At 40.2% G+C, this 12,625-nt stretch overlaps 1 protein-coding gene across 1 annotated transcript in view; it reads right to left on the bottom strand.

Annotated features, from left to right (window-relative positions):
• Window positions 1-7,641: 7,641 nt before the first annotated feature.
• LOC136789437 (Golgi phosphoprotein 3-like) overlaps window positions 7,642-12,625 on the bottom strand; it is a 40,895-nt gene continuing 35,911 nt past the window's right edge. Inside the window, exon 4 of the mRNA XM_066989487.1 lies at window positions 7,642-11,534. Coding sequence (XP_066845588.1) covers window positions 11,110-11,534 — 425 coding nt within the window. The 3' untranslated portion in view covers window positions 7,642-11,109. The remainder of the gene's footprint in view (window positions 11,535-12,625) is intronic.

Below are 12,625 nucleotides of genomic sequence, written 5' to 3'. Positions count from 1 at the left end.
CCTGTTCAGAGTCTGTTATGAGATTTTTCTTTTTGATTTTAACTTTCAGCAAGTCTTCTGTAGGAACAACTTCCCAGGCGCTAGGGTAGATGGATGCCTTCACTCGAGTATAGTGAGTCCAACCTTTTTCCGCAGTTCTTACGGCTGTTTCAGTGGTTAGTAGTACTTGGAAGTGTCCTTCCCATTCAGGCCGGAGTTTTGATTCTCTCCAGGTGCGTATCAGGACCCAATCTCCTGCATGGAATGAATGTACTGGGAATTCCAAAGGTGGAGTTTGAGCCAACAGTCCACGAACCCTCAGAGATGCTAAGGAAGAAGATAATCCAAGTATATAATCTTTGAGAAAAATATCTTTAGTTTCAAAAATAAGTATCTCACCGTTTCTACCCAGGTACGGTAGTCCAAACAACATCTCATATGGTGAAACTCCTACATCTTTTCTAGAAGCAGTTCGAATTCTGAGAAGTGCTAAAGGTAAACACTTTGTCCAGGGAAGCTTAGTCTCTAAAACCGGTTTTGACAGATGTTTCTTTAATGTCTGATTCATTCGCTCCACTTTCCCCGAGGAGGAAGGATGCCATGGAGTATGAAACTCCCATTTTATTCCCAAGGTTCTCATTAATCCTTTTAAAATAGATGAAGTAAAATGACTTCCTTGATCTGAGTCTATATTTTCAACAACCCCATATCTAGGGATTATTTGTTCCAGGATTATCTTTATCACCACACTAGCTGTTGTTGATGCTGAAGGAAAAGCTTCTACCCATCCTGACAAATGGTCAATTAATACCAGCAAGTACTTAAATCTACCTACTTTAGGTAATTCAGTAAAATCTACTTGGATGCTCTGAAAAGGTCGAAGCCCTGGCTCCCATCCACCCAGAGGTTGTTTCCGCAGAGCCTTTTTATTCACTCGTTGGCATATTATGCAACTTTTACACACCTGTTTAGCTACAGTATACATGCCTACACATATACATTTTCTTAATACAGTGTCACACATTGCCTGGACTCCCCAGTGGCTTCCTTGATGTAGAACAGCTAAAATTTCCCTCATTATTTGTTTATTTACCATTTCTCTCCCATCAGGGAGAATCCACCGTCCTTCGGACTCCTTCGCTCCTAACTCCCTGAAGGCTTCTATCTCCTTTTCACTGAATATTTGCTTTTCAGGTGGAGGTTTTATTTCAGGTACAAGAAGCAGCTTTGCTTCTACTTCTAATTGCAAAGCTGATTCTTTAGCCTTTTCATCTGTAATTCTGTTTCCCCATTCAACTAGGGAGTTTCCTTTTTGATGTCCTTTCACATGCACCACAGCAATGTCTTCTGGTAGTAACAGATTTTTCCAAAATCTGTCAAATTAATTCTTCATGGACCAATTCCTTTCCCTTGCTGTTTACTAAGCCTCTTTCTTCCCAAATTTTTCCAAATGTATGTACCACCCCATATGCGTATCGTGAGTCAGTATATATAGTTGCCTGTTTCCCTTTTAACAGCTTTAATGCTTGATTTAATGCATATAATTCACAAGTTTGGGCTGACCAATTACTAGGCAGTTTTCCCATTTCTTCAACATTCCCATCTGTTCCTTCAACGATGGCATAACCATTACATCTCCTTCCTTGCACCACCCTAGAAGATCCATCTATGAACAATATTTCCCCTTCCTCTAAGGGCAGCTCTTGTAAATATAATCTTATCTTTGTCTGGTAATGTATTAGATCTAAGCAGTTATGTTCCATATCTATTGGATCTTCAATTCCCTTTGACAAGAAGGAGGCAGGATTCAAAACAGGTTCTGTAGTTATAGTTAAATCATCCTTTTCAATTAGTATAGCTTCATATTTTAGTATTCTGGAGTCTGTCTGTCAGCCACCTTCCTGCTTTCTGAGTGAGAACAGTCTTCACTTGGTGAGGGGTAACAACAATCAGTTGTCTTCCAAAGGTCAATTTCCTGCTCTCTTCTACTAATAAGGCAGTTGCTGCTACTGCCTGAATGCATTCTGGCCATCCCTGGGACACGGGGTCTAATAATTTAGACAAATACGCTACAGGTTTCTTCTTATCTCCCCATTCTTGGGTTAACACCCCCAAAGCAGCACCCTCACTGACAGTTATAAAAAGATAAAATGATTTCTTTAGGGCAGGAAGAGCTAAGATTGGTGCCGTAATAAAATCTTTTTTTAATTTTTCCATTACTTCTTTTTCCTCTTTAGTCCAGTTCAGTATATTGGGTTCTTCCTCCAATAATTTGAGATATAATTTCTTTGTTTTCTGCGTATATGCCTCTATCCACAGTCTGCAATATCCAATTAAACCTAAAAATTTTCTCAATTCCTTCTTTGTTTTAGGGAGAGGAAGTTGCACAATTCCCTGAATCCTTTCAGGGTTTATTCTCCTTCTGCCCTCAGAGACTAAATGTCCCAAATACCTAACCTCTTTTTCTACATACTGTAATTTATCTTTAGATACCCTTAGCCTGTGTTCTAAAAAATTCAGGAGTTTGTTTGTGGCTTCTTTTACCTCTGATTTTTCTACCCCAGATATCACTAAATCATCTACATACTGTAACAACGTCACCCCTTCTGGAATCTGAAATGTTTCTAAAATCTTTTCCAATTCTTGCCCAAACAAATTAGGGGATTCAGTGAATCCCTGAGGCAAAACAGTCCATCTATATTGCTGTTTACGGCCTGTTTCTGGGTCTTCCCATTCAAATGCAAAAATATCCCGACTTTCAGGATCCAGTGGGCATGCCCAAAAGGCATCCTTTAAATCATTTGTGCTCATAAGGGATTTTACTCATCAGGGTATAAGGGTTAGGAACCACAGGGTGGCGCTTTCGTGTTATCTCATTAACTTTTCTCAGGTCTTGTACTAATCGGTACGAACCATCTGGCTTTCGCACTGGTAAAATTGGAGTATTATATGGTGACATACAAGGCTCCAAAAGACCATCTCTAACTAAAGTTTGCACTTTTTTGTTTTTGCACAGGTTTCAGGCCCATTTTTCCTTCACAAGAGATAGGATACTGCCGTTGTCTAACTATTCCGCTCCCTTCTTGAACAGTTATCTTTAAGGGAGTTATATTAAGCCCTCCTCGATTTCCTTCCCTTACCCATACCATGGGATTTATTTCTTTTTCATCATTTTCTGTTAATAATTTCATTGAGACTGTTATTCCTTTTTCGCAGGTCTTCAATTGTAATCCTAATTTGACTATTAAATCTCTCCCTAATAAATTGGTCCCCGCTTCAGGTACATATAACAATTGCCCAGTGACAATTTTAGTTCCCCAATATAATTCAGTAGTTTCAAAAAGTGACACTACCATACCAAATCCTTCTACCTCTGTTACTCGTAGAGTATTATTAGTTAAATTGAGTCCTGATATTTTATAAGCTAAAGAGGATCTGGCTGCTCCTGTATCTACTAAAAATACAACCTCTTCTTTATTAGGTCCCACTTCTAAATTTATCAAGGGCTCTTGGTGGGACCACTGTTCAAAGAACCCCTGACCCCAGAGTTTATGATGGTAAAACAATCTTTCTTCCCTTTTCCATTCAGGACATTCTCGTTTAAAATGTCCTGTTTGCTCGCGTTTATAAGATCCTTTTTGTACCTGCCGTGGCTGAGGAGGAAGTGGCCACTTAGATTTCACATTCCTGTTCCCTTTTTCTTCTTGATTCCATCCCAACCCTTGTCTTTCCTGAAACTTCTTTTCCCGTCGGTTCCCCATTCTCTGCCCCACCACTTGATTCACTGTGGAGATCATCTTTTTCGTCTTTTGCTTCTGCTTTTCATCTTCCCTCCTGACATACACTTTCTGCGCTTCCCTCAAAAGTTTTTCTAACGGCTCTTCGTTCCACCCCTCCAGTTTCTGAAGTTTCCTTTGTATGTCCGGCCACGTTTTCATCACAAAATTAATCTTCAAAAGCCCCTGCGCTACAGGATCGTCAGGATTCATTCCTGAATACTTTCTCACCCTGTCCCTGAGCCTTTCCAAGAAATCACTTGGAGTTTCATCTTTACTCTGCTGAACCTCAAATGCTTTAATAAAATTCTGAGACTTAGGTACTGCTTCTCTAATTCCTCTAATTACCATTTCTCTCAAGTCTTTCATATTAACCCTATCCTGCACATTATTGTTGTTCCAATTAGGGTCCACATTTGGAAATTTTTGCTCTGCTGGAATCACCCCATCTCCTGGAGGATGAGCCTTTTCCCATTCCCACATTGCTGCTCTTCTAATCATTCCTCGTTCTTCCCCTGAGAATAGCAGATTCAGAATTGCCATCATTTCTCCCCAGCAATATAGATTGGGTCCCAAAAACTGATCTAACTGTTCTGCTAATCCAATGGGGTCCTCAATCAGAGATTTCATTTCCTTTTTAAAATTTCGCACTTCTCCGCTAGAAAGGGGGGCATTTACATACCCTACCTGTCCAGGTCCCAGCGGCACTTCACGGAGAGGATACATAGCAGCTTCAATAGTGTTAGTAGTATTAGTACCAGGGAGTGGAACATTCTCAAGGTCTTTTTTACATTGTTCCAATTCTTTTACAAGTCTGGGGTACCTCCTGTTCCCAGAGCTAATGTTATCTACAGTTCCTGTCTCTTCTCTCGGAGAAACTACTACAGCAGTCGCTGCTGCTGCTGCAGCTTGGGGGTTATAAGGAGGAGGTAAGTTATCCAAAAGGTCCCATTTATCACTTGTCTCTTCCTCTTTCTTTCCCTCTTTATTCTGATTTTTGCTCAAAACCAAATTTATTCCTTGTATCCAACAAGCTGCATACTCAGATTCTTCTTCCGAAAATGGAAATTTGTTATTAACATACAAATTTAAGGCCTGACATACCCAATCTTTGTCAGACCCGTATTTTGGCCAAAATACTGCAGTTCCTTTAATTGGTTCTTTTGTCCAGACTGATACACAATATTTAACCATTTTCTTCCTATCTTTTTCTGTAGTTTTGGGGTTATTCTTCCAATTTCTCAACATCCTTCCTAAAGGACAGTCGGTAGGCACTCCCCCAGGGATATCTCCCTGTCCCCTGGAACTCATATTTCCCATTTTTCCTAGCCCTTGTCAGTGTTATGCTACAGAAATTTCCCTCCTGCAGGGTACCACACACTAACATTCCGATTCTGGAAAATGGGGGTGTACTGCCAAGCACTTTACCATGCAAGGGGTACCGCACACCTATGAGTTTACCAGATTCCCTGGTGTACTGCCAAGCACTTCCCATGCAAGGGTTACCGTACACCAAATTTCCCGAGACTCTTCCTTTCTCTCCCTTATCTCACACTTCGTCCGTCTCCGGCCGCACCCCTTGCGGAGCTACGGAACCGCAGATCAGGACTCCACACTCGCTTCGTATAAAAGTACGTCTCAAATCACTCAGAGTCTCACCCAACCCCCAAGGCAATAACTGATATTTCTTACCTTGGTCTGTGCACAGAGTTACCGGATCAATTCTTAAACCCGGAGTGACTACCTTCTTCCCTTCCCCAGTACTTCATGGATCCTGCCTCTTTAATCAGTCTCGGGCCCTCTGTCAGCTCTCCGCAGAACCGCCACCATCGATGCACAGGACCACTGAAATCAGCGGGGCATGCCTTCCTGCTGCTATGGCGGTGGGGCTCCCTGGTAGGTGACTGGATCCCGGACGAGCCCCCAAATTGTGAGAAGCACTCTGTAGCCAATAACTTAGGCTCAGGCGAGGATCTTAGTGAAGCAGTAATTTATTCACGATTGCAATGGCGGGCGTCCCACAAGCAGGAGCGCACCTACTAGTCACACAGTACTGTTTATATACTTTATTTCTCGATGACTGGGACCCTCCCGTTTCCCCATTGACTGGGTAATCCAGGTTCACAACCTATCCGATGCTTCACAGACAATGCATGGCCTTCAGTTGCAGGCCTGTTAAATTTCAAATTTCTTTTGACGTTTTTTTTTACTGTTTGAAGTGGTAATGTTTCTTCCCTTATCTGACTTGACACTGTGATTTTTACCTAATTGTTCTAAGGAATCTGGTTGTCTGCATTTTACAAGGTTGCCTGCTAAGTTTTCTTATCACTGCAAGCATATCTCAATACCACATTCCTTACCTTTAAACAATGTAACTCTGCAAAAACAACATTTTTATTCCCACATATATGACCTTACTACAAGAAAAGCTTGAGTCTTTAGAGCACTGACTCAGGAACAAGATCTTCTTACATTAGAGAACTCTGTTAAAAGTCATGATACTCAGCTCTAAGTCCTCCCTGTTGCATGGACAATAGCTTGCTTTGGAAGCAAGCAAAGAGAAGTTTCAATGTAAATTAGCATCAACTTTTGTTCATCTTAACAAATCACATCGTGTAAGCTTGATCAGAAAGCCAGCTGCTTTAGTTCAACCACCAAGGCAGTTAGTGTAGACAAAGATATTTGTTGAAGAAGGGGAGGTTCCTTGAAGCATCAGTAGGAAATCAGAGAAGAGGTGAAAGCAACTCTGAAGACGAGGTAATAGATTTAAGCTCAAATTGACTCTAAAACTGAAGGCAATGAAAAACTTAGTAATAAAAAGGCAAGAGTAGAAACATCTGAGGTTCGAAGTTAGTACAGATTGTTTCTGAGCACAAGAGGAGAGGAAGTCACCAAGAAAGAGAGGAGAGGAGAGGAGAGGAGAGGAGAGGAGAGGAGAGGAGAGGAGAGGAGAGGAGAGGAGAGGAGAGGAGAGGAGAGGAGAGGAGAGGAGAGGAGAGGAGAGGAGAGGAGAGGAGAGGAGAGGAGAGGAGAGGAGAGGAGAGGAGAGGAGGGGAGGGGAGGGGAGGGGAGGGGAGGGGAGGGGAGGGGAGGGGAGGGGAGGGGAGGGGAGGGGAGGGGAGGGGAGGGGAGGGGAGGGGAGGGGAGGAGAAGACCAGGTGCCAAAAGGTTTGAGAGAAAAAAAAGTAGAAACAGCAAACAGTTTGGAAAGGTAGTGGGTGGAAAAATCCTACTAATCAGCATTTCTTTCCCTATCCTTTCCACTGTCTTAAAAGCCAACTTTTCTTCTGTTTCTACAGAAGCTTTTCCTCCTCCTGAGTCAGAAGGCATTTCTTATCTTCAGCTTTTCACAGGCTTTGTGTTGCTGCTTTGTAGGAAGGAGAAAAAAAAAAAGATGCAATGGGAGCAAACTCTAGCTCTTGTCCAGAGATGAACATGGGCAGTAGTTCTCACCATGTTTCTTCCCCATCCAAAGATCCTCCCCTCCTATGCAAGACCACCTGAAGTCACGTTTTTATATTTGACACTTATAAAGCACTTGGCAGCACCTCATTCCCTGAGTAATTAAACTGTTGTATAAATTAAGCATAACCACAGAATAAAGGAGTTATTTTCAAAAAATGTGTACTTCCCTGAACCTGGAAACCCCTTTCCATTTAGAAAGATAGATGGACACAATACAGGGAAACTAGGATGCAAACAGGCTTTTGACTACCTGAAGTGCCTGAAGCTCAGTTTAGATAGAACTCACTTTAATGGAAAACTGAAAAGTTCCATTTCCCAAACTGGTGAAGACCTTCGGAAAAATACTCATAAGCTACTGAATAAATGAAAAAAACCTTCAGGTACTGCATGCATGTGATACACATTTACCACTTGGAGCTCATAGCTTGAAAGGGTACTTTATTTTGTTTCAGTACAGATTCAGTCCAGTTCACAGAGAACACAGTTAATACATATCTTTACTTTGTAGGAGAAATGGGCATGAACACATGAGCACTCGGTCACCAGTCTTTTATAGCCAATTTATGCAACTTTCACCTCGAAAGCATCATGCGTGGCACAGAGTTTTCACTAACACCTCATATAGGAGCACTGTAAAGTCATCTCTAGAAACACAGGAAGATGTAAATCTCAAGGACCGTAAAATTAAATGTATACGTCTATGCCATTTGTGGATTTATCCTTCAAAATCCTGTTTTTGAGATTAACTTGGAAGTTTGTTTTAGAAGAATGAGTCCCTGAATAATACTTATTCTCCCTTGAGGTTCAGGTTCTTCAGGCTATAGATAGTAATCTTTACTTCAAACAGCCAGAGACAGGCTCACAGCAGCCAAAACTCTCTTAAAATCTGGATCTGTGAGCAGCAGCAGCAGCTAATATGAAGAAGGGTACATGAATCTCAGCAGAACAGTTTCCCATGTTCAACCACGTTATTAGAACCTGAAACACCAATGAAGGTAAGGATGTTTGCTATATCAATCCCTGTTAACATACCAAACTTACCTTCATCTTCATTGTTAGACTTAAGGTCTAGTAGCATCTGTGAGGCTTTGTTGTGTTTTTTGTTTGATTGGTTTTATTTGTTTTTAAAAGCACATTGGACTTGAAGACTCCAAAAGCTCTTCTATTTCACACACACACAGAGGTTTATATCAGGTGGTCTAGCAAAAGGTACCATCGCTCTTCACAAACCACTTGTTATTTACATCAAACCTATCATAGGGTTCTTTGATACACCTAATACAAACTCCATCACACAGGTTCTACCTTGAAGGAAAAGAAAACTGATAAATATTGTAGGGAGTTATCTTCTATCTGGAGGGTGGAAACCTCTCTCTAGAAGTGGCTAAAGAAGGGTGACATTTTAAAATATGTTGGCTCTAAGGGAGACAAAAACCCTGTATCTTCTACAACCTAACATGAAACCCAGCAGGAACATAAATACAGAATGAAGATGAGAGGACAGAAGGGACTATGAAAAGATACTGTCAGTCAGAAGCACATTTCAAGTATAGCTTTTCAAAGCTGTTTTAAAAATTTTGTGCACTCAACTTACTTCTGAATACTTCACTATTTCTCTGACCTTTCCAACTGATTTTTTCTCCTCTCAAAGAGCTACAGAAAATAAAACATCACGAGAAACAACAAAAGCAGTGAGTTACCATATACTATCAAGTACAAAAAGTAAGCTGTAAGCTGTCAAATATGAGCAACACAGCAACTTTCACTTTTCCTCCATTTAAAACAACCACGTTTTGAAAAAATTTAAAATAAATGCCCAAGCTGAAAGTTCATGCCCAAGCTCCTCAAAGTTTTAAACATAGCATCTTACAACTGAGAAAAGTTTCTTTTTATTTGTAAACCAGAGTTTGAAATACCTTAAAATATACTTTTAATTTCATTTTTCTAAAGAAACAGCATTTAAGAACTGAAAGAACAGCATGACATTAAATGTTAAGGACCATATTTTAAAAAAACCTTTATTAAAAAAGTTTACTTAGGCATGATGATGATTTAAGTTGTATTTTAAAGTCAACTACTTAAGCATATAAACAATACAAACTGAGGTGCAAAATCAGAAGTCCAGTCACAGATGAGACTGTAGAATTGTGCTCAAGATAGAAGAGGTCTACCCATGGTGGGCACAGCTGCATGCTCATACACTAATTCAGTCTGTCTTGGTCACAAACCCTGCAGACCCGAGAAACTCTGCTGATTAGGTCAGTTTGATCTACTTAACATAAACTTGCCCTTTCTAATAAGAAGGATATTAACTAAAGCCTTCAGTTAAGCAATAAAACCTTTCTAATTAGCAACAAAAAATAAAAATGACATGCTTGCTCTGTTTTAGGCACTTTCAAGATCATAGTTTATTTACTGTAGGTAAAAAGCTAGTATACAGATTAAGGGATCTTTTAAATTTCAACTCTACAGTTATACACCATCTAGTATTCTTGCTCTGAATATTAACCAATAAAGTTTCTAAACACCTGTAAGCCCCACTGTAAATCTGTGTTATAAGGAAAAAATATATAAATCAACGCTTAATTTGTTCAATGCATAATATTTACACTGTAAAGCCAATGGGAGATGTAACAAGCAATGGTAAAGAGGCAATACATTTTAAAAAGCCAAAGTTTTATATATTTTTTTTTACAAGTGTGTTAATCAGCATAACTGTATATAAAAATTAAAATATAGTATAGTGTCCCATTACAGAAATCTTAATAATCTGAACTGCAGTCATTACTTGCTAACCATTTACATGCAACACCTGCTAGGACTGACTGTTTTTAAGATGTAAAATAGATTATGACTTTTAAGAGACAAACATTAACTTGTGTACAAACAAAATTAAAAACTGCACTCAAGAACTGCACTGGTCACAAGCCTCTTCTGTACAGGAGGGGAAGAAAAAAATGACAGAAAGTGGTCTCTTTCCATACACTAATTATCAAAGGCAATGCATAGACAGAGAATACCTGGACGGCAAACTCTGTAGATGCTGGAAACAAACAGCTTTCACATACATACTCTTTATAAGAGGCCTTTCTTTCCACCAAATGGCAATGACTGATAACAAGTAAGGGGCACCAGATGTACAACTACATAGCTCTTGCAAAATACTAAGATGGGGCAGTTGTTAATGTACAACTTGAACTGTATTTACAATATAATGGAATGTTTCCCATCCCAAAACTGGTTTATGAAACAATTGGACCTTTCTACACTAGCCTTGTGACTCAGCTATCATTCTAATGAAAATATAAGTACACAAGAGACTTACATGAAAAGTAAAATTTATGGGGTTTTACAGGAACTATTGACAAAGCTGTTAAATGGAATTTCTGCTTTTAAAGTAATTTTGTTAGATATAATTGAAACAACATTGAACCAATTGAAACATTGGTGATTTTTTAAAAAGGCCCTTTTTGATCTGTTATGAATTGTACTGCAGAAGTATTGATGCATGCACACATCTGTGTCAGCTGAGACTAGTGATCCAATTGCATGCACGTTTCCTTGAGGTGCTTTCCATGTTAAACCACCTCAATAACAATAAGATGAAAAATAGAGTAACAAGTATTTCAGATAACTCAAATTTAAAAGGAAATGGAAAGCCAATATGGCAGTAAAACCTTTTTCTGTTTTTTTAAATAGGAAGGTCTCTTGTACCAACAGAATCCTGTATACAGATGCACAGAGAAAGAGGGAATACACCACTTATAATTCCATTAAACAAGAGTCAATTCATGTGAGAAGGTACAAATTACAAAAAACATGAGTAGCCAACAGAAGAGAAACAATTGGTTTACATGAAAGAAAAGAGAACACTTCAGTCTGATTGCAGTTATTTTGTGAAAGCTGCTACAACAGCCCATAGAACCTCATTCGTGTTGGCTTTCATACATTCAACCTCAGGGTCTAAATCCAGAAGCTGCCGCACTCTCTTTGTGGCTAAATCATACTGCTCATCCAAAAGGGGGGCAAAAGCGTTCTCCAGAACATCTGAAGCATGGGCTAAATAAACGAGTGCCAACAAGCGCTTGTCCATGCGGTGGGGGTCATTCACCCATTTGTCAAGAACTGCTTCTTGAACCTTCTTGATGAGGCGCTGTTTGATACTGTTGTTGGTGAGAGGGTGCGTAGTCATGTCAAAAAGAAGGAAGTTCTGTTTCTCTGTTGTCAGTACACCTTTTTCCACTAGATTTTTAGCTAACCGTTCACGGACATTTCGTAACTGGTAGTGCAACTTTAATGGGTTCCATGTTTCACCTAAAAAAAGCAAAGGAAAAAGCCAACAGTCAGGCAAAATCTAAGCTGTACTACTACAGCAATTTTTTCCCCTCTCGTGGTGCAGAATGAGCTGTCAAATTCATATAGCTGACTATTACAGTAAGTTAGCGTGCTCATGTCAGCATTTCTCTGATCTCTGACCCATCTAGATACATGCATAGAGACTGAGACCATGTGAGCATCTCTGAGGAGTTTCACTGTGCATTTAAAGTTGGGATGAAACACTAGCTAAGCCATGTCTTGAGCAAAGATATGACAAACAAGCACTCCTGTACTGAAGAAAAATTAGCCATGAAGACTTTTTTTTTTTAAACAGTAACCATAAAAATAAAAATTAAAAAAGTTTTAAAAAGCATCTCCTCCAGCCTTGTCTGCTCAGCCTTTGTCAATTCAGGGACTGGAAGAATCACAGAATCATCTAGGTTGGAAGAGACCTCCATGATCACCTAGTCCAACCTCTGACCTAACACTAACAAGTCCTCCACTAAACCGTATCAATAAGCTCTACATCTAAACGTCTTTTAAAGACCTCCGGGGACGGTGACTCAACCACTTCCCTGGGCAGCCCATTCCAATGCCTAACAACCCTTTCAGTAAAGAAGTTCTTCCTAATATCCAACCTAAACCTCCCCTGGCGCAACTTTAGCCCATTCCCCCTCGTCCTGTCACCGGGCACATGGGAGAATAGACCAACCCCCACCTCGCTACAGCCTCCTTTCAGGTACCTGTAGAGAGCGATAAGGTCTCCCCTGAGCCTCCTCTTCTCCAGACTGAACAATCCCAGCTCCCTCAGCCGCTCCTCAGAAGACTTGTAAGCATCATTGCTATTCTTTCTGTCACAGACAAGCTAATGCACACCTATCCCATATGCTCTCCTCATTTCTCTTATTTCTTCAGGTTTATGCTCTTCTTTCCACTTCTGCTCCCTCCAAGGTGAAACAGACATGCACCATGTGAGTGTGGGTGGATGGATGTACAGAAGAGCACTCCTGTTGAGAGGGGCTTTGATGTTTCTATGAAAATTATTTCTAATGCTTTGTTATGGCAGGACAAATGGGCACTTCAGAGCA

The sequence above is a fragment of the Anser cygnoides genome, unplaced genomic scaffold (genome assembly GCF_040182565.1).
Source record: "Anser cygnoides isolate HZ-2024a breed goose unplaced genomic scaffold, Taihu_goose_T2T_genome scaffold_45_1, whole genome shotgun sequence".
Classification (NCBI taxonomy): domain Eukaryota; kingdom Metazoa; phylum Chordata; class Aves; order Anseriformes; family Anatidae; genus Anser; species Anser cygnoides.
This window is presented reverse-complemented; position numbering and strand designations above follow the sequence as displayed.